Source organism: Cygnus olor, chromosome Z (genome assembly GCF_009769625.2).
Source record: "Cygnus olor isolate bCygOlo1 chromosome Z, bCygOlo1.pri.v2, whole genome shotgun sequence".
NCBI lineage: Eukaryota > Metazoa > Chordata > Aves > Anseriformes > Anatidae > Cygnus > Cygnus olor.
The window spans coordinates 17,350,886-17,372,777 of record NC_049198.1 but is presented as its reverse complement, the minus strand read 5'-3'; the positions used below and the strand labels follow the sequence as shown (position 1 = coordinate 17,372,777).

General features: G+C 37.5%; 1 protein-coding gene across 1 annotated transcript in view; it reads right to left on the bottom strand.

The window, feature by feature from the left end:
- ITGA1 (integrin subunit alpha 1) overlaps nt 1-2,641 on the bottom strand; it is an 80,279-nt gene extending 77,638 nt beyond the window's left edge. Inside the window, exon 1 of the mRNA XM_040540621.1 lies at nt 2,164-2,641. Coding sequence (XP_040396555.1) covers nt 2,164-2,329 — 166 coding nt within the window. The 5' untranslated portion in view covers nt 2,330-2,641. The remainder of the gene's footprint in view (nt 1-2,163) is intronic.
- Between the last annotated feature and the right edge of the window lie 19,251 nt (nt 2,642-21,892).

The following is a 21,892-nucleotide window of genomic DNA, read 5'->3' as shown; positions in this document are numbered from 1 at the left end:
TACTTAATACAAATGACATGATCATCACCAACAAGGAGAGAAAGAATTCCAGGAAGGAGCAAGCTAAGCATAAAAATATAGTTCAAGAAGTGTTAAAAAGTAATGGAGCCCCTCTGGCTAGATTTCTTCCTCTTCTTTTGAGTAGGACTGGAGGAAGCTTCAGCAGATCCCTAGTCAAACCACTTACACTGAGGCCAAAGGTGAAAAAAAATGAGGTGAAAAAAAACTTTTAAACATCCCTGACCATGTTTACGAAACTTCATCAAGACTTCTAGTGAAGGTGAATAGGTAGTTTTTTAAAGTAGTCTGTTCTAGTGATTCATTACTTGATGAGTAAGAAAGTTATTTTGAACATTCCTTAAATTTTTTGTCCAGTGAATTACCTTGATTTTCTCTTGTCCTTCATTGGACATTCATTAAACGCTTTATATTGGACTTTCTATATGGGATATGCTGGTTTATAGAGCACGTACTCTCATAAAACAAAACATTGACATTTGGAAAAATGTTCTCAGGTAATAGTAAAAATCTGTATTTGAAACACTCAACAGTTTGCCTATCTCTGTCCTACATAAGCAAGCCTAATTTCTTCAGTCTTTTTTCATTGCCTGCATTTCCTCAGCTCCTATCAGGCTTGTTGCTTCTCTGTGCACTCTTGCCTGTTTGTTTGCATTTCTCTGACTTTCTTTACCTCTGGATTCTCAGAAGCCTCACCAATACCAAGCTGAATTAAAAAAAAATAAGTATAGATATACAAACATACACCTCTAAGCACTTCCTTTATTCTAGTTTGGTTTTGACTGCTACTGCATGTATTTGATTTCTTTTTTCCTAAGAAAGAGAAGCATATAATTAATTTGTATTTATTTTTATTCCACTGTAATTCTAAATCTACTTGTCCATATTTTTATGATATTGCCCTGTTTATATATGACTTTCTCTTATTTATCTAAGGCAATTTGAATCCTGTTCCTGATATCTGTAGTGCCTCCTCTTATATTTAAGTATTTTCTCTTTCACACCAACTTTTTTTACTCATATATTTATATGAGTAAGCTTCTGACAGATTTGGACAGGATCAACCCTACAGATGTCTTCCTATCTGACACATTTTTTTTTCTTTATGGTAAATTATCTGTTGGTATTACCAGTGACAACTTTGCAAGCCTGAAAAAGAACTTGTGGCACACCAAATTGTTGCCACTTTACAGAGCCCACCTTCTGTAAAGGAACACAAACAAAAACATTTTGGAGAATACTGTTCTGTAATAAGAGCAATAAAGACACCCATGAACAAAGGCTAGATAGGACACACCAAATACTACATTCAGATTTTCACATGCTCATGCTGTGCTTGCACAATAAGCAACGTGAAGAGGAAAAAAACCCTTGTCTTGCCTTTTCCCCACTTGCTGTTGCCTGCATTCTAATGATTCTTATGAAATTGATTTCTTCCTCTGTACTGACTCAGGTTCACTGTCTGCTAGTTGCTAGCTCAAGAGCTGCTGGGGAAGCTCAGCATCAAAGTTTGCAAATATGTGACTCCCAACGTTGCCTTAACCTCGTGCCCACTCTTTTGGATTCCCCTGATTTCAGATCCAAAGCGTTACTACACACTGACTTGTCGTGGGCAGGGGAATGGTACTTGCCCTATTTGTTTTATTAAAAAAGAAAATAAACTCCTAACAATAAATGAAATCCTAAAAGGCAGTATTACATATTTTAACTCCGGATGACTCATGTTTCAGAAGTTAGCCGGGTAGTTAACCGTTTCCTTACTTCCCCTTTTACCACTCAGAACATCTGAAATTAGGAGGAAGAGCTCCCCTAATTAAAAAGAGTTGCAAGGTACACCTCTTTTCCCCACGCCAGCGCCAGTTACGGTACTTCTCACCCATTCATCCTCCTCTAGCAGTACAACCCCCCCACCCCACAGAGTTAGGACTGTTTTTAGGGATGGAAGCTGCCGGACAAACACACCGAAGAGCTCCCCCACCATCCTACAGGAGAGCTGTAGGGCAGGGGGATGCCGGGGGACTGGGGAGCGGGACACGCGGTCCCCGGGGCCGCCAGCCCCCAAGGGTTTCACTCCCCTCCCGGACGGAGGAGAACCGCTTTCGGGACGTGGCTTCTCCAAGCGGGAGCCGGGGGTGCTTTCCTCACCTGTCAGCATCCAGCAGGAGGCGGCCATGCCTGGAGCCGGGGGCCGGGAGCCCGGGGCCGGGGCGGGGGCGGCGGGAGCGGTCCGGCCGCCGGCAGTGCCTGCAGGGCGAGTGGAGGGAGCCGGGCGCTCTGCGCCTCCCGCCCGCCTCGCAGCCGAGTCAGGCATTTCCTGTTTGTTATTCGCTCTTTACGTTTTTTCTTCGCATCAAGAGGAATTTCGCCTCTCCTCCCCCCCACCGCGCGCCGCCTTCCTCCCACCCACCCCCCAAGACCTCCGAGCCTTGGAAACCCCCCGCATGGAGCTCGCCCCGTGCTAAGATGTACAAATAAAGCCAAACCTGCCCCCCTCTAAGCCTCCGGCTCCAGCCTCCGGAGAGCGGAGCAGACCTTAAAGGGGCATCTGCCCGCTCGTAATTAATTAGTAAGTTTCTCCCACCGGCCAGCCTCCCTCCTGGTATGGCAGGAGAGAGCTGGGCGTGCTCTGTCCCCGTTCTCAGCAGGAGAAAAACATCGTTGAGGTAGGGGTTGTGTTTGGCTAGCCGAGTTTAATTTCTCTTACATCACCTCTTAAAAATGCACGCTACGGCTGGTAGTTTTCTTGTAGGAGGAAGCCAGCCACCGTCTCCCCGTTCTCTGCGGCTGTGGAGGTGCAGTAACCAACCCTTCAGGCAGAGAACGATTTTCCCAAGTCTTCGCGTCTCCCCTGCACGTTGCAGAGAGGAAATACCGGACAACAGCCTTTGCCCTCATCTACCGAACATATTTGCATGGCATCTTCCCTCTCCATGCCCCCTGAATGACTTCACTAATAAATCGCAAAGGTAATAATCAGCCAGGTTCCAGCCTGTGGGTAGGGGTTTTCAGAGTTCATTAAACACTCAGCAAAAGACCAACTTGCAGGACTTTATTTTATCTATTATTATTATTTCTTTTTTTTGTATTTACCAGAGTGATGGTCAGGTGAAGCGACATATACCTTCACTAGTCTCAGTTCCCATCTTGAGACCTGCTGAAAAATCATTTTGTTGCTTATAGAACAGGAGGAGCTAAGGTCCTTTGATCAAAAAAAAAAAAAAAAAAGTCAAAATACTCTAAGGATTTCGGGATCTTGGTGCTACTAGAAATAACACTTATTTTCTTTAAATTGCAAAGAGCAAAGAATGTGGTGAATAAGTGAAAGTTTGTGGAAGCTTTCTAAGTTCCTCTGTGGCTAATAAACTACAGCTGTTAATCATCACTACAATAGTTAAAGACGTCTTCCAACTTCTCTCTTATATTTTATGGAACACATTGAGTGTACTTTTACTTGTAGGTCTGTGGAAATGCAGATTTTAGAAAATAGTGCACAATTTCAAAGCTGGGTTTAAGGGCAAAGGTCCTCTTTCAACAATAATTTATGCATATGCTTGCCTTTACACATTATAAAATATATTTCATTACCACAGTGGGACTACTCAAAGTTGATGAAATTAAGCACATGTGTAACTTTTGCTGAATAATGGGGATCTTAGCTCTGTTGTTCTCAATTTAAGAGACTACACACATTTTTCCAGTTGGAAGTTTTATGCATAAAATTGAAGGAAACCAGTGGCATTCAAAAAAAAAAAAAACAACAAAAAGACTCAGAAAAATGTGTGATTTCATGTTTTTCCAAGTGAGTGGTATTATTTCTGTGAATTTTACTGCAGTTTCAAAGAAGGCAGTAACTTCCTGTATTGTATTTTGGCAACAAATCTTTATATTCCCTTTGTATCACTATACTTCAACTAGTATAATGGAGGAAATGAGCTTACTTTCAAATCAGCGTGAAGGGTTTCTGTATGTGATGTACTTAAACACTCCAGGGGACAAAACAGGGAGAGTGAGAACTTATACACGGATTAAGATAATCATTTCAAACATGTTTGAGCTAACTGTACATAATATTTGGTACATATGTGGGGAATGTACCTCATGATGGAGAGTCAGACTTCTTGACAAAATGTTCCTGATATAAAGTTATTCCTAATTTCTTCTAGCTTTCTTGTTATTATTATTAATTTTTTTTTGTTGGGGTTGTCATGGTCTCCTACACATCTTACATTAGGCAATGTCAAAAAGCAAGACACTAGAAACGATGAATTGCAGGACTGAGCTAGCATTGCCTACTAACTTGTACACGTTCAAAGAAGTAAATTATATTACAGACCATTATTTATTTTGGAATACCAAACTGATTAAGAAAAAAGCCCAAACTCCTATTCCTTCTAGAATTGCTGCTCTTTTCACAGTCTTTTTTTTCCTTGCGTGCATTCATTAAGGCAACTGTTCGGAACGTATAGCTAGATACTCTTCTTGAGTTAAAAGTTTATACATTAGTAATAACGAATACATTTATATTAAGCAGCAACCCCCAGATGAGGTGTACTTGGGCCCAGAAGTAATTAAGATATTGGGTAATTTCAGTATCTGCACAACAAATACTAGTTTGCATGGATCACATTAGTATAGAAAATAATTACTGTAATGATGGATAAGACAAAAACTACAAATTAATTTAAAGAATACCTTTCTTTTGCACATTTTTATGCCTTTCTGAAGTGCCACAGAATGCTGAGGAAGGATTTTTTTCTAGTGCTATAAATTAAGTATGATCTGTCTTTTAACTATTCCTTCCAATCCAGTTTCAGCAAAGTATTTCAGAAAATGTATAATTAAGTACACTAGTAGTTCCATGGAATCTGATAGAAGTATTTGTGGTTAAATATTAATTTAAAGACTCTGAAGAACTGGAGTCTGAAAAGACAGGAAAAAAAAAAAAACAACAATCAGAAAGACCCACTTCTACCTTTATGAGGGTGTTATTTGCACAATAATAATAATAATAATAATAATAAAACAAAACAGTGGAAATGCATTCTGTCTCAAAAGTGAGGAATAATGGAACAGGAACCAAAGCTTTAAAAATAGTCTCAAATGTAGATGTTCTTCTATGTAATGTGGCTGTGGTGTACATAGAACTAATTTTCCATGAAATTTCTCTTCCATTCTTATAGAGGATATGAACTATTTTTCATTTCCTGTAGCACAACAGTGCAATGAGCAATGACTTTGACATCAAATAACCAAAAGCATGCTTTAACTTACTTCCATTAAAGGAATAGTATGTTAGCATCAGTAATTCTAAGAGAGACGTAATGTGTTTCCGCAATGTTCACTGTTGCTATTACACTATATTATGTGCTACTTAGAAAATGGTACAGAGCTTGTTCGTATGGCTTCTAAGTGAAGATTTACCATTGAAAGCTCTTATTATCATCTTTGATAGTTTACATTGTGCTGGAAATTAGTGATATTTACATTTACATTTTTTTCTTATGCTTGCTTATTCACAGTCTCCAAGATGTCTTTCACCTTGATTATCCTGTTGTTCATTTTCATAGTCTCCATTTTTCCTATCTGATTCTAAGACCATGTTAGAATTCACTTGGCAGAACTTGTGGAGCTGTAGTCTTATTTTTATTATGTCTGAGATACTCAAGGGCTCCTTATTCAAGTACCAGAACTAAGATGTTGCAGGATTTGGTATAGTTCCAGCAATACTCTATGCATAAATCTTTTCATGTTTTACAGCTCAGCTTTTAGCCGATACTTGATATTCTTGGAGAATGCCCATGCTTCTGCTCCATCTGTATTAACCAGTGGTACAAATGTGCCAAAAATCCTTTTTACTGTGCAAAGAGGTCTTCATAAAATTTTTGTTTTGCAGCTTGTGCTAGTTTAATTAATGTTGTTAGGAAGCATTATGGAAAATGCCCTTTGTGTGCTGTGTTATATTTATTCTCTACAATCTTTTATGTCTTCTTAGTTTGTCTTTCTTGTATATTCCAACAATCATAGAACATTCCTGAAACAAATTAATATACAATCTGTATTCTTTGCAAAATAAAATAATCTGATTTTCCTCCTTAACAGATTTAAAGTGTCTCACATCCTTTATCATGCTGCCTTTCTTTTCTGCATTTTCTCAGGGCACATTTTCTTTCAATATTCATTCTAAGTTCATAGAGCTTATCTCGATCAAAACTGTCTGTATCACAACAACACAACCATTTCAACTTCTCTGTAACTTTTTATTCATTTGACTTCTTTGCACGTGATGATCTTAGAACAGGAAGGGATGAATTTATCACTTACTGTTACAAATCTGCCACCAACCTCTTTATTTTATGATTGTCATTTTATACTCATGTAAAAGGATCTTTATATTAAAATAGTATTTATGATTTTTGCAGAGGATACCTCTACCCTTCATAATTCTCTGTGCCATTTCAATTTCTTTTGCATCAGCTTCTTACAAAGAAAATACTTTATTTAAATCCTAATTCACAGTTTTCTCTTGCAACATGATTTTAATTTTCTGCTTGCTTATTTACTTACTTATTATGTCAACAATATATCTTTGAGCTCTGTTATAAACGACCAGGCTTTAACATGAATATATGTTTCTTCAAAGCTACAAATAAGGCTAGAAACACACAAGACTGTTTAACTCATTCAACTGAATGAGTTAAAAATCATGATACTCTCTCTTACCTGGTTATTTCAGCCCTTTTTTGTGCTGACCCATTTTTCTGCAGCACTGAAGCCATTGGAGCTATGGCATTGAGTCTGCAGGGAATAGAACTGGTAATTTCATGTGGGGGAGGTGAAAGAAATAAATTCATATTTTATTGTACAAAATCAAGGTGTTGAACTAGACACTACAGTATGTTTTAAAGTTTATTTTGCTGAAGGTACATGTAACTTATCAGCTAATATATTTGAAAGGAGGCCACATTTTAGAGACAGAGGATCAATTGATTCTTATTATTACCTTGGGCTTTCTGCACTCCACTTGTATATCTTCTTATTACAGCTTCTTAATCATTAGTGTCTTTTTAAGTGCTGTTCATGGTATGTTGCATAATCATTATTATTCATTTTTCTGATAGAGTCCAATTATGAAACTTCATAAAAGAACAATGTACTAATTGTGAGGATGCTGCGGAGGAAGATAATCTGGTAGATGATAATTTCTCAAAAACATAATCTGTCTAAAGATTTTTATGCTGTATTGCATTGCATTTGTTGCATTCATAGCTGGGCTGTATAATAATTACTTATTATTGTGTGGTTGCAGAAAAAAAGTTATAAGTGACTGCAGTATCCCTGTCGTAAAGTCTCAGGTTTATTCTGTTTTCTTTCTTTCTACTCCAATAGAGTTAGAAACTATAACTCTTCCCCTTTTCCCTGTTGCATACACACAATCCTCTTCAATTTCTTTTATTTTGTTCAGCTAGGTGAAAACCAACATTTAAATACAGAACACTGCTCAGGTTTTCCTTTAATCTTCATGATCAGGAAAAAAATAAATAGATTTGCTTTTACAGAAACATGAGCCTGATCATGATGCCAATATATGTTTAATGGCATAGATTTAGGAAAAATGAAACCAACCAACCAATCAACCAACCAACCAAAACCAAACAAATGAATAAAACCTGAGCACACACAAGAAACATATCCCTGTAGTGCAGAAACTTCAACTCTTGCAGTGATTGCCTTTTTTTAAACAAACAAACAAACGAAAAAACAACTATGTGATTTTAAGACAAATTACAAGTTTGCAACAGTCCCTCTATAGTGAGCAACATGTTGCCACTTTTTAGAGGATGTTGCAAACCAGGTGCCTGTGGGGATTCCAGTTCCTGTAGATTGTTATAACTCTTTTTTTCAAAGGTATTACAATAATTTTTAACTACTGACACCTGTAACCTAAATCACACTACTCCACTTGCCCTTCCCTGTGAATAATTTGTTTTTGTGATCTGAAACCCTGTGATGTTTTATTCTTGATGGTTAAGTCACTCTGGTAAGACACAATACTGGGTTTCATACAGAAACCTATACTGGGTTTTACTAACCAATTTGGGTTTTCCAGAAGTAAGATAATGTCAAGAACATGGGATGTTGAGTCTGAAATCCCATGTCTTTTTGAAGCCTAGGTGTCTTAGTGCATGACACAGACAAATAAGCATCTGTAGCTACCTCCAGGCCAGAGTCTGACAGTTTCTTGTGAGTTATATAGAAACAGTGAACTGCTGACAGAGAAGGTAATACATATTATTTTGTTAGCAGACTAATAAGGCGCCCAGCCTCTTCAAATTCAGAATTATAAATTGGTGTTCCATTTCAGGTAGAAAGACTTTTAAAACTGTACCTCCAATCTCCCAGAATTACATCATAACCAGCAGGCTTTTGCCTAGTTGTCTGCAGGATTCTGTTGAAATTAATGCTTGTACTGAATAGCTATGTCTTCTTCAGGCCAGCAAGCGGTAGCAGAAGCGTAGAATAGAATAGTTCAGTTGGAAGGGTCCTTTAGAGGTCATCTGGAGCTCTGTAACTCTGGAAAGTACCACAGTAGGCCTAGGTACCACAGGCTGAGTTACATAGCTTTTTAAGTCATGAGATGTGCTCTCCTCAAGTGTATATGGTACATATATGCAGATATATATGGCCTGTAAGATGAGTAAAATGCAGATATTCCAGGACATTGTGCTTTTGTTCTGATGGTCCAGAACTACTCAGTCAGTGTAAGTTAATTCACCCACATAGGAGTGTCCTGAGCATCATGTAGAATGCATATGGTCCTAGGAGAAGGAACCAGAGATGAGGACTTTCTCATCACTACAAAAACAACTTAGATACATCTTGCCAAAGGACTCAAAACTGGGACATTTTCCTTGGGGTGCAAGATGAGGTTGTGAATCTGTGAAAGGAAGGGAATTGATTTTTCCCAATGAATGCTATCAACATTAACCTGTTACAGAAAAAGTGGATGCAATCTCTTCTTTCGGCCATGCCTTCGAAGAAGTGGTGGCAACTGCGTAGTTTGAGGAGACTTTGTGCTAAGCATACTCTGAGTGTGTCAATAGGAACTGACTCTTTAGGAAGACTGAGGAGAAGATTGTGTGATCTGGAGGTCTGATCCAGATACCAAATTGCTTGGGAAGCATAGTTCTAGCCGTGCAAAGACAAAATCCTAAATGGCTGGAGAACCTTACAGACTCAAACAGGTTAGTGCTCAGTCAGAGTAGGTATCTACAGGTTCATGCAAGAGTTGAAAGAAGAATCTTTAGATCAATATTTACAATATTTTAATCACATGGTAGCAATCTTTCCTGATACAAAAGTAAGCAGCTGTGTTCAATTTCTGTAAAATGATAATCGGGTGTAGCAAATATTACTTCAGCACTTCCTAGAAATTGTTTAAAGTATATGGTCACAATGGAAGTGCTGTTCTGACAATACAAGTTTGTGATCAGTAGCTTTTTGTTAGTCTCAAAACTCATATTCTATGAAACAAAACAAAGTTCCTCATACTGCATTATTGTCCTTTCTAATTTACCCAGAAGCTGGACCCAGGATTTGGACTCAATGGTCCTTGTGGGTCCATTCCAACAGGGGATATTCTCTGATTCTGTGATTACAAGCAACAGAGCAAGAAATTAATAGAAGTTATACTATATATTTATCATCATTACGCCATTTGTGTGATGTCTTGAAATATTTTCTATTTGTTGTAAAAGTAATCAGAAGAAAAAAAAAAGATGGAGATACCTCCTTTAGCTGACAGGAAATTGTAACAGGTTGTAGAGACCAGTACTTGAAATTCAAAGGGCAAGGAGAAGGTTCTCTCTTGAAATTTTCAAAGCTGATGGTTACCAATGTCATAAAGCAGGAATTCTATGGAAATATATGCACTGTTCTGGTGTAGGATAATGTTGACTCAGATGTTAGAGCATTAATAGAAGCATCTCCAGAGTGATCTGTGTTTTGTATATAGATGGAAGACAAAAGAGTTATTTTCTACATATTTGTCAGGCCTAAAGACAATTTCTCTTCACCTTCCAGATATTCCCCAGTGTAACAAGCATGGACAAATCATTTTCTCCAGACTATGTCATATGCCTTCTATTTAAAGAAATTGTGTTACCTTCATCAAAGATGGTTTGTTAGAATATAGCTGAGTCCAAAGCTTGAGTGACCACAATAGGGTTGTTAAAATAGCTAAAATAACTGCCAGAGGCAGAATTAATTTTATTAATAATAGCGTGTTTATTGGTGAGTCAGTGGATATGAGTGTTGTGCCTGGATTAATTTGTGCTTACTGTCTATGGAAATCTTGTTTCGCTAGTGGGGCCGGGCTCAAAGCCAAGACCTTGGTTCAGGTCAGCACTCTTTGTAGAGGCTTTAAAGCTAGCTCAGCAATCCAAATAACTCCCTGTGGAGCAATTCAGGAGAACATTGCTCCCCACACTCTGCAGCCAAACTATTTTTTTTGACCTTGGCCAGAGCAGGTTGCACTTCTTGATTAACTCAGTCTGGCACCACTGTCAAATACCTGTGCACCTAACATACATTTCTCTGCCTGGGATCTTCAACTCTTTTAGAAGCCTTCCAGGCTCTAACATAAGGTCTTGTGTCTCCAGGACAGAGTTTAATTGTGACTGCTAGAAGAAAATCATTTGTTTTCATGAATGGTCTTGTTAAAGTAACATGAATGGTTATACCCTTGACCATATTTTTTTCTCATTCCCATTTCCTATCCTTCTCATTCCTATTTCCTTATCCTTTTTCCTATCCAGAAAGGCTCATGGCCTTTTCTGAAACTGTTTTATGCAGCCAGCAGGGAATACATATATCACAGACATCAAAATTGTATTTCTTCTATGAAACTCTTGCCACAGTTCACATCTAAATAATTATGACATCTATCTATGGCTGACTAAAAATAGCTCAGAGCCAGAAGTAAAATACTTTTGCTAGTTTTTTTTCTGAGATTTTGAAATATTCTGCAGGTGATATATATATATATATATATATATATATATATTTATATTTATTTTTTTTCAGAAAAGTTGCAAAACAGCTTATCCACTTGACATTTGCAGCCCACTTTTTAAGATGATTTGGGGCCAGCCATCACAAAGCTCCAGGAGATGTATTTTGTAGATGTAGGCCTAGTTTCTAGGCTTCTGGATTATTCTTCTGAGAAGATAAAAACATTTATTCCAGCTTCTAGGTTTATCATTTCTTGCATGACATGGATACTGGTGTGTATAGATCCAAGGTAGCCTGCTAGATAAGACTGTACCAATGAGGAAAATGATGTCTGTGGCAGTACCGAGCTGGCCTGCCTGAAAGGTTTCACTTCATAGAATCATAGAATCATTAAGGTTGGAAAAGACCTTCAAGGTCATCTGGTCCAACCATCCCACTACCACCAATCCCACTAAACCATGTCCCTAGGTACTATGTCCAACCTTTCCTTAAACATCCCCAGGGACGGTGACTTCACAACTTCCCTTTCCAATGCCTGACTAGTCTTTCTGAGAAGAAATGTCTTCTAATTTCCAACCTGAGCCTCCCCTGGAGCAATTTGAGGCCATTCCCTTGTGTCCTATCACTAGTTATCTGTGAGAAGAGGCCGACCCCCAGCTCCCCACACCTTCCTTTCAGGTCACTGTAGAGAGCAATAAGGTCTCCCCTGAGCCTCCTCTCCTCCAGACTAAACAACACCAGTTCCCTCAGCCACTCCTCACAGGACTTGTGTTCCAGGCCCTTCACCGGCTTTGTAGCCCTTCTCTGGACATGCTCCAGGGCCTCGATGTCCTCCTTGTAGTGAGGGGTCCAAACTGTAGTGAGGGGTCCAAAACTGAACACAGTACTTGAGGTGCAGCCTCACCAGAGCTGAGTACAGGGGGACGATCACCTCCCTGGTCCTGCTGGCTACACTATTCCTGATACAAGCCAGGATGCCGTTGGCCTTCTTGGCCACCTGGGCACACTGCCAGCTCATGTTCAGGCGAACATCAGTCAGCACCCCCAGTTCCTTTTCCTCTGCACAGCTTTCCAGCCACTCTGCCCCAAGCCCATAGCATTGCAGGGGGTTGTTGTGACCAAAGTGCAGGACCCAGCACTTATTCATGTTGAACCTCATCCCATTAGCATCTGCCCATTGACCCATCTTGTCACGGTCCTTCTGCAGGGCCTTCCTACCTTCTGGCAGATCGATACTTCCCCCCAACTTGGTGTCATCTGCAAACTTACTGAGGGTGCACTCAATTCCCTCATGCAAATCATCAATAAAGATATTAAAGAGGATGGGCCACAACACCAATCCCTGGGGAACACCACTGGTGATTGGTCGCCATCTGGATTTCACTCCGTTCACTACCACTCTCTGGGCCCGGCTGTCCAACCAGTTTTTAACCCATCAAAGATTGTACCTGTCCAAGCCAGAGTGTACCTTGATTTTTTGTGGAGGAAGATAACTGAGCAGTGAATTTGAACAAAAACCAAGTACATGAGATAAAAATCTCTTTTTTTTCCTTTTTTTTTTTTTTCTTTCCATACAGCTGAGTAGATTACACTGTCTGTGCTGCAGCCATTCCTAGATATACACTTGGAATTATTTTAAATCTAGTTTTACTGTTATATTTAAACTTGCTATATTGGTTTGTTCAAGCTGTGTAGCCAGCTAGCACTCAGAGCAGCATGCAGACTCTCCTAAGTAGCAGAATAAAGAAAGGTGTGCAGAAAGAGGGGAATTTAGACCACAGTGATCACTACACTGCTGTGCCTTGTAGACACAATTCTTAGTTTAAGATAAAACAGCCATCTTAGTTGTAGCTATGGCAACAAGATTCATAGTAGGGATTATGACGGTCAGTCAGCATTGTGTATTTCAGGTGGGAAAGAGCAAAGTTGTGGAGAAAAGAGCTTTGAGAAGTCACAGGGTTTCTAGGCACGAAAAACAAGCCTCTCAAACTGAAAGAGAAAGCAACTTGAATTGGAGACCAATTTTTTATACTGTTATTAGCTCTATGGAAAATATCAAGAAAGTTATGCTGCTAGGTGCATAGTAACAGCATAGGTACATAGTAAGATTTTCTAAATAAACTGAGCAAATTCAAATCTTTCTAACTACTGAAACCCAATTTGCTCATTTAAATTTTGAAGATGGTATCAGTATATGTTTGTATGTGAACCAATAAAGATTTGAGAATGAATGTCAAGAACATTCTGAACCTGGTCTTGTTGGTTTTTTTACCGCTACTGACTTTTCCAAAATTTATCTACATACAGAGCTTGATAGGAAAATTGGTAAGGGATTGTCTCATGAAAATTAGTAAGGGAGTGTTTTGTGTTTCAGGTTGCTAGTAAATTTATTTATTTAGTAGAATTAAAATTAGGAGTAGTAAAATTATATGTTATATAGTGAAACAAGTAATGATAATATTATGTAATGATAATATTATATTGTAAAACTGACTTACTATAATTTGATTTAACCCTTCCTGATACATTATCTTTATATCACACTCATTTACATTTTTTTAATACTACGTGGTTCCCTTTATTTGAGACTACTATTTGAGTATTGAGACTACTTTGGTGAAAAAAACACCTTATATGTTCAGAGAAATGATGAATTTTTTACTTTCTTTAAGTAATCAAAATCCAACACAGAATATAATTTTCTAATAACCCAAGGTATTCCATTAGTTTGATTTGATATTTTGCAGGCCACTTGTCTTTGCAGACCTGAGATGCAGTTATTTTTTGTTACACAAATTATTTATTGCTTGCATTTCATGATGCTATATTGACTTTTTCCAAAAATTTAGGCCTGCAAAATGCATAAGAAAATCTGTTACAGTGGAGGAATAGTATTTCCAGTGGGATGGCCAAATTTTTTTTCAGACAGAACAGATTTTAAGGCCAAGGGTATTATCGTGATTGTTGAGTCTGACCTACTGAAGAGCACAGAGTTGTGGTTTAATATACTGTTTTGGTCAAATAAAAATATTAAGTATATTTATGTAGTACTAGTCAAAATACAATTTTGCTTGTTTAATAGACAATTTTTATTTTTATTTATTTCTTTTATTTTAGATTTATTCAACCCATTCACCATTTTTTTTTGTTTTGTTTTGTTTTGTTTTTCCTGCAACACAGATGAAAATTTTCAGGTGGGGCTTCAGCTCCTTTGAGCCAATACAGGTTTGAAGGAGTAGTTAGGGACAACTCCACTTGCCCTCCCCCTCCTGAAACAAAAAAAAAAAAAAAAAAAAGAACTGAAAAGATACTACGTTGTGGAGCACTTATACCATTTGTTAAAATCCTTTCACTGAACATTACCAATAGCATTAATCTAAGTTTATATGAAGATCTAAGTTTAACTTGGCATTATTTTTTAACTTTTTCATGGTCACCAGAAGAGAAGCATAAGCCAATTTATAAGAGGAAATATGTGCTCAAAAGTATAACTGGGCACGATGTGTTCTTGTTAAAATGCAGCTTCTTTTCACATAAAAATATTGCAACCAGTCCACAAGCAATATCAACAAGTTTCATGCTATTAACAACCGAAGTCAGTCATGACTATATATCGACTATTTTTAGGAGGTTTGATGCAATAAAAGAATTTACAACTGTAATGAATGGACACCATATTTTGGACCACAAGTATAAGCTGATAAGATTTAAACAGGTTTGGGGGATTTCAAGAGAGAAAATGAGAGGGATTTAAGGGGTAAGTTTTGTGATATCTTCAAAGTATAAGGAGTGCTGTGAAGAAAAGGACAAAGCAGTATAATCTTACATGGGAGAATGTAAAGAGTTAAGCTATAAATAGTAACATCATTAGCCCTGTGTTTATTATGAACTCAACCTAGTTTCCTGTTAACAAACTGTTTTCTCTCCCCAGTATAAACAGGGTACTAATAAAAAGAAAAATCAGGAAAAAAAATCCCAAACCCCACAGATGTAAACATTAACTTAACCTGCATTAATGTTTATCAGAGTTCCACATGTAAAATAATCCTATTAAAGCAGCTGAGGAAATAGATTAGTAGACATGCATGCAACATTAAATAATTATGTAAATTTTCTTGTCTCAAAAATGGAGTCTGAACATTTCCATAGTCATAGCATCCAACAGAAATGATTCTTCTTAGTGTCAGTAAATTCTACTTAGAAGGTCTTTTTTTTTTTTTTTTTTTTCTTATTTTGGATGATAAAGGTTACTTAGGAATTAAGGTTGTTGTAAGAGCAGATCTGTAACTGTTCTACCTAACGAAAGAAAATACAGCAACACAGAAGTATATACTTTACATTGGTAGATGTCACTTGTAGTTTATAACAAACTTATTAATGCTTTATGAAAACTGGCTGCCTTTTCCTGCAGCTGAACTAGATAATAACGTTTATCTGAGTGAATGTAGGTAACTCTACCTGAACTAGTCACTTTAAGCTTTCTTTATAATCAGTGAAGATAAACAGGCTTTCCCAGTGTGTGAAAGATGCCATCTTGTAAGAGGTCTAAAAGAAATTAGCTAACTCATCTGAAAACCCGTTTTTCTCTCTTTTGTCTATAAGATTCTCTGGTGGATAGCTACGATGTAGAAGTAGACACTGTAGACATGCAAACTGAAGAGCTGATTACAGCCTGGGAATGGAATCTTTAATTTAGAAAAATTCATGACAAATATTTTGATAACTTCAGTAGCAACAGAATGTAACTGTGTGTTCTGAAACAGACATATACACTATATGGAAGGTAGCTAAGATTAACAATTGTTTTTCTACTTCTAATTTTCCACCCACACAACTGATGTAACAGCCAAACGTTGGTTATGTGTTCATTGGCAGGGAGACAATCTTTCTATTACATTAAAGCCCATATAATAGATATATGGAGTTTTTGTTTTTCAAATAATTGTGAAAAGAGAGAAACCACTTCCAACATTAAGGATGCCAGTGGGCATTTTCAAAGAGATGAGTCAAAGCTAAAATGTGCTTGCTATGTATCTATAGTAGTTACCAACATTTGCTACATATGTTGATGACAAAAGAAGATTCATCACCGTAATTAGGAAGGGAGAAAAAAATCCGCTTGCTGTAAGGTAGGTGATGAAAAGACAATAACTTTGAATAACTGTGATGACCACATTTTGTCAAGAAAATAGTGTTTTTATACAATTAAATATGCATTTTTTTTTAGTTTTTAATTTTTCTGAATTTGTTCTCTCTTCCAGAGTTGTTTGTGCAATTACGTTGTCAGTTACCTGTTTGATCATGTATTTGTCATTTTCCCCAGTAATGTTTAAACCTAACACTCAGTTTCAACTAATTCCATTGACCTCATTTGTATTTAAAATTTTAATGCAAAACAAACAAACAAACAAACAAGAAGACCAACACAACAACTTTTTTGGTCTTAAATAACTTTCAGTTAGATATTGAATGTGAAAAAATTTTATGCCCTTTACAAGAAAGCTAGTAAAAGACTGAAACTTAAGGTAAATTTGCTGAAATTTTGTGGCAATATTTGGGAACTGACAGATCACAGATACCTGTTTAAAGTTACCAAACTCTTTAGTAGACTGATGAAAAGAGGTGTTCCTACTTCCCAGACTTTGTTTTGGAAGATAAAATTTATTATGGAATTTTGAAGAGATATCGACCTACTGTTCTCTCTACAAAGAAAAATCAGATGCTTCGATTGCTCAAATTCGTCTAATAGCATTTTTAAGATGCCATTTTGAAATCACAGTCGTTAGGCTATATATGATACTTCTTTTTTTTTTTTCTATTATTATCTATTGATTTTTTTTTCCTTTTGAAATAGGGGGCAAAACACTGTAAAGTCAAAAAGTGCAAGAGAAAATTTAGAATTAAAAGAATGGGATAACTTTTCAACAGCATGAGTTTTATTTTTAAATAATCACATTATTTCAATTTGAGAAAGGTTTGCTATTAAAATAGAGCATCTGTCAGTAGAGATATGTATTTTTAGTCAAATCCATCGTTATACATTGCGTATAACTGAACACTATTTGTGTACTATCTGTTTATCAAAAACAGCTGATGAAGTAGCTCTGTAGAATTAATTTTCAGATTGACCCTAACAGCTTCTTTCTCCTGTAACTTGCACATAAACACACAGATCTCCTCCCATATCTTTCTGCAGGAGACTGTGTCAGTTATGTTGTCACACACACTGACCACAACTGCAGAAAAGTCAACACAATAGCAAGAAAGCAAAGATGTTATTTATATTTTTTATCACCAGCTTTATTGGGTCACTTGTGGTCTCTATTTCCTGTTACAGAGGTCAGTATAAAAACAGATGTTATAATAATTAATAGATGATATTTTCCCATCTATGAAAGACAATGCAGACTTTTATACACCCTTAAGTTCTATCTAGAACAGAAACATTTGAGGGAAAACTGTATATTATATTTTGCTGTAGGAAGCAAAAACATTGGAAGACGCATGCTTTCAAAAGAAGAGTGTTTAATATGAAGTAGGCTGGATTTAAAAGCTTTGTAACAAAGCAAATTCCTTGTAAACATAGTTTTCAGGAAATTTCGTATGCAAGCTATCCACGCCTTTTCCTGACAATGCATTGTATGATATCTCTGAAACTGCAGTTCTTTATCCCAGGTCTGACACTAAGAAGGATTTTAGTTATCTTAGATCAATGGAGGGTCAAGGTTTAGTCTTTTTATTTGTTTGTTTGTTTTGTTTTGTTTAAACAAAAATTGCTGAGGAGTTTTATGTGAAAGATAGGTGGATTTTAATGAATGTGTAGAGATCAGTACAGAGAGTGCCTTGAAGTTTTGTGGATTTTATTTTCTTAAACAAACCATTGAGCAATAATATTTGCATCACTTACTCCTCATATACTGGAGAATTCAAGCTTTTCATCCCAATTGAAATATAAAAACTGTTTTCCAAAATTAAACTAATACAATATCTCCCATGAGAGATACAGTGATCTAATGAAATTCACTTGCCTTTATTTTTTGCTAAGTCAATGTTAAATTTTTTTTTAACCGTATTTCCCCAAAGTGATGTTTTAGCTTTCTTTTGAAAGGTTACAGGATTTTTTTTTTTTAAATTTTATTTTTATCTTTTTACCTCTTAGGGATCAGTTATTTATAAATTATGCACTATTTGTTATAAAGTCCCATCTAAGTTAATTTTTATCTGACATGGTGAAATTGACAAAAAATGGAATTCTCATACGTAACTGAGTGAAATAAAAATGTGATCCTTTGAAGGCTGGAAAAGGGACATAAAATCTGAAAGTCAGGTGCAGGTCTAATAAATTAGACTCAGGTTTCGAGTCCAGTCAGTCCAGTGCCAATATATATCAGATAAGGTGTTTTTGATCATTGTTCCTGTTACATTTCTAAACAGTCTTGACCCTGAAATTCAATATTGGAGAGGATTTCTTAGTGAGTAACCTGGCTGCGCTTTGTGGTAGGATACATCTTATACATGTGAAATGTGTCTGTCTAATCTAAGCCATTTGTCAGGAGTTATTTAACTGTCAATAAAAGAAGTACCCCCATAGCCAGATCTAGTCTGCTTTTCTCAAAATAGCTACAGTATTTCTCTTTTACCTTCTCTTCTCTGTCAACTCTAGAACTCTGCCATCTTGGGTGGAGCTTAATATTCAGTTGTTAGAGGTGGGGTAAGTGAAGTCTTAACTTTTATTAAATTTTTATGTCTATATATAATACAGCAGTATTGCAGTTTTTATTAGGAAAATATCCCTTACTATCAACTAGAACTTGATTTGATATGTACGGGGTTTGTTTATTGCTTTCTTCATCCTCCTCTAGTTCTCTAGCTCTGGAGTACCTTCTTTCCCCTATTCAAATCCTTTGTTCAGTATCAAAATTTGATTAATGTTTTCTTGGAAATTGTTCATAATTTTGGGTGTGTTTCTTTTTGTGCAAGATAATTAAATTGGAAGTGAAAGTAACAAAACAATACATGACCTTGAATAAACTAACATGATTTTAACACAATATGAGTGAACCTCCCAGCCAAAATAAACAATATGGCAAGTTCTTGAAATGATACAACATATTCTCTTAAACATTAAAAAAGGATGTGAGCAGCTCCAGATCTGTGCATTCGGGATAAAAACATTTCACACCTTTTCCCAGGTGCTTCAACGTTGTCATGCAAAAATCCATTCCTTATCCTCCAGTAGGAGAGCTACAGTGATTTATAAAATGAAAACAGAGCTTGCATTTACTGTAAGGTTTCCAGCCAGGCAAATAGAATGAAGATAAAATGAAATAAAAAGTATAAATACTGAGGTTTCTCCTGCAACTAAAATTTAATCCATGGGTGATTAGAAACTGGATTGCTCTAGAATGATGTCCTATAGAACAGACTGAGAGGTTTTCAAGCAGCTACATGGGAGATCCTGACCGGAATTAAAAGGATCTCCTCATTTAACATCAATAATTTGTAATATTGTAAAATATTACAAATATTTTGTTTCAGTTCTTGGATAGATCTGAATATATTTTTCTGACATTGGTATGGCAGAATAATACATTCCTTAATCCTAAAGTCTGTTCAGCCTTAACTTGACTTGTGGATTCTACATATTTTGCCAAAAATGGTATTAATTGTATCAAATTTTTGACATATGAGAATGACATGAAAGCTAGTTGGGCTTTCTCTGTAGTTAAAGGAAAGGGAGAGTTTCTTCAGGAACTGATTCCTCCCATCTTAAAACATGTGTTATGAATGACTCTCTATATAAGCTCTGTCTCTGAAGTTTTTGTAGAAGGAATCTAAGCAGTGAATTGGACTAGCCATCTAACATGCAGATGTCTAAATTTAGTAAAATAAATTACACCGCAAAGGTCTAGCACTAATTATAAACTGACAGTATGAATCTTCTCCTTGCCTTCAAGAAATGAATCTGGGTTTCACTTGTAATGTTGTCCCCATACTAACCCAATCCCTTAGAGGGGTTGTACTCAGGGGTAGAGGAATCTTATCAGAGACAGTCATGTCCCTTGTATTCCTTGACGTGTGCCAACAGATCTGCCACAATATTGTTTTTATATTGGTAAATCCTTTTGAACTCCCTATATAGAATCGTAGAATGGCTCGGGTTGGAAGGGACCTCAGAGATCATCTAGTTCCAACCCCCTGCTGTGGACAGGGATGCCACCCACTAGATCAGGTTGCTCAGGGCCTCGTCTAACCTGGTCTTGAACACATCCAGGGATGGGGCATCCACGACCTCTCTGGGCAACCTCTTCCTGTGCCTCACCACCTTCTGAGTGAAGAATTTCCTCCTAACCTCTAATCTAAATATCTCCTCTTTTAGTTTAAAACTGTTCCCCCTTGTCCTGTCATTATCCAATTGAGCAAAAAGTTGCTCTTCATCTTTTTAGTAAGTAAGTCCCCTTTAAATACTGAAAAGCTGCAATGAGGCCACCCCAGAGCCTTCTCTTCCGTAGGCTGACTCTCAGCCTTTATGCATAGGAGAGGTGCTCCAGCCCTCCATGATTATCTTCATAGCCCTCCTCTGGACCTGTTCTAACAGCTCCACATCCTTCTTCTGCTGGGGGCCCTGGACCTGGATGCAGCACTCCAAGTGGGTCCACACAAGGGCAGAGTAGAGGGGGACAATGAATATGAGTAGTTCCAGGGAGGATTATATATCAGCAAACTACTATGAATGTGTTTACCACATCACTCTCTGACTGGAATATCGGCATTCATGAATAACCTCTAGATCATTCCAGTCTCTGACAGATCTTCAGAAATCAGTGTACATGTTCATAAAAAGGAACATTTCAGAGTTGAAAAAGTGTGTATAAGGGATCTCATGCAATAGAGGAGAAAACTATGGTTTCTGAATGCCAGTTTCAGAGAATTCTCTACTTCATCTTCTAAACATCATCTTCCATACTCTGAAATGGAGCAATGCTGGATGCAGGCACAGTCTGGAAGACGAGTGGCTGGGGAGCAGCTCAGCAGAAAGAGACCTGCAGGTGCTGGTCAACAGCAGGCTCCATGTGAGCCAGCAACGTGCCCTGGCAGACAAGGGGGGCAAGCTGCATTTTGGGGTGCATTAACCACAGCATAGCCAGCCGTTCAGAAGAGGTGATCCTCCCAGTGTATTTGGTGCTGGTGCGGCCTCACCTTGAATATTGTGTGCAGCTCTAGTCTCCATAATATAATAAGGATGACAAGGTCTTTGAAAGTGTCCAGAGGATAGCAACAGAGCTGGTAACAGTCCTGGAAGGTATGTCCTGTGAGGAGAGGCTGAGGACACTTGGGTTGTCCAGTCTGGAGGAAAGGAGGCTCAGCAGCAGCCTCATTGCTCGCTGCAACTTCCTGAGGAGGGGACGTGGAGATGGAGGTGCTGGTCTCTGCTCCCTGGGAACTGATCACAGGATGTGTGGGAACTGCACCAGGGGAGGGAGGTTCAGACTGGACATTAGGAACAATTTATTTACCATGGGAGTGGTCAAACACTGGAACAGTCTTCCTAGAGAGGTGGTTGATGCCTCATGCCTGTCAGTGTTCAGGGGGCATTTGGACAATGTCCTCACCAATATGCTTTAACTTTTGGTTAGTTCTGAGTTGGTCAGGCAGTTAGACTTGATCTTTGAAGTTCCCTTCCAACAGTTCTATATGCATGGAGATTCAAAAATGGAATCATAGGCAAAATTTCTTTCAGGAAATTATGTTTTGTTTTCATTCTCAAAACTAAATGGGCCTCATATTTGGAAACTATGTCAGGATGTGATGATATTGCAAATAAAGGCACGCTTCAGTAGCCTGCATTGGTTGTCACAGTTTC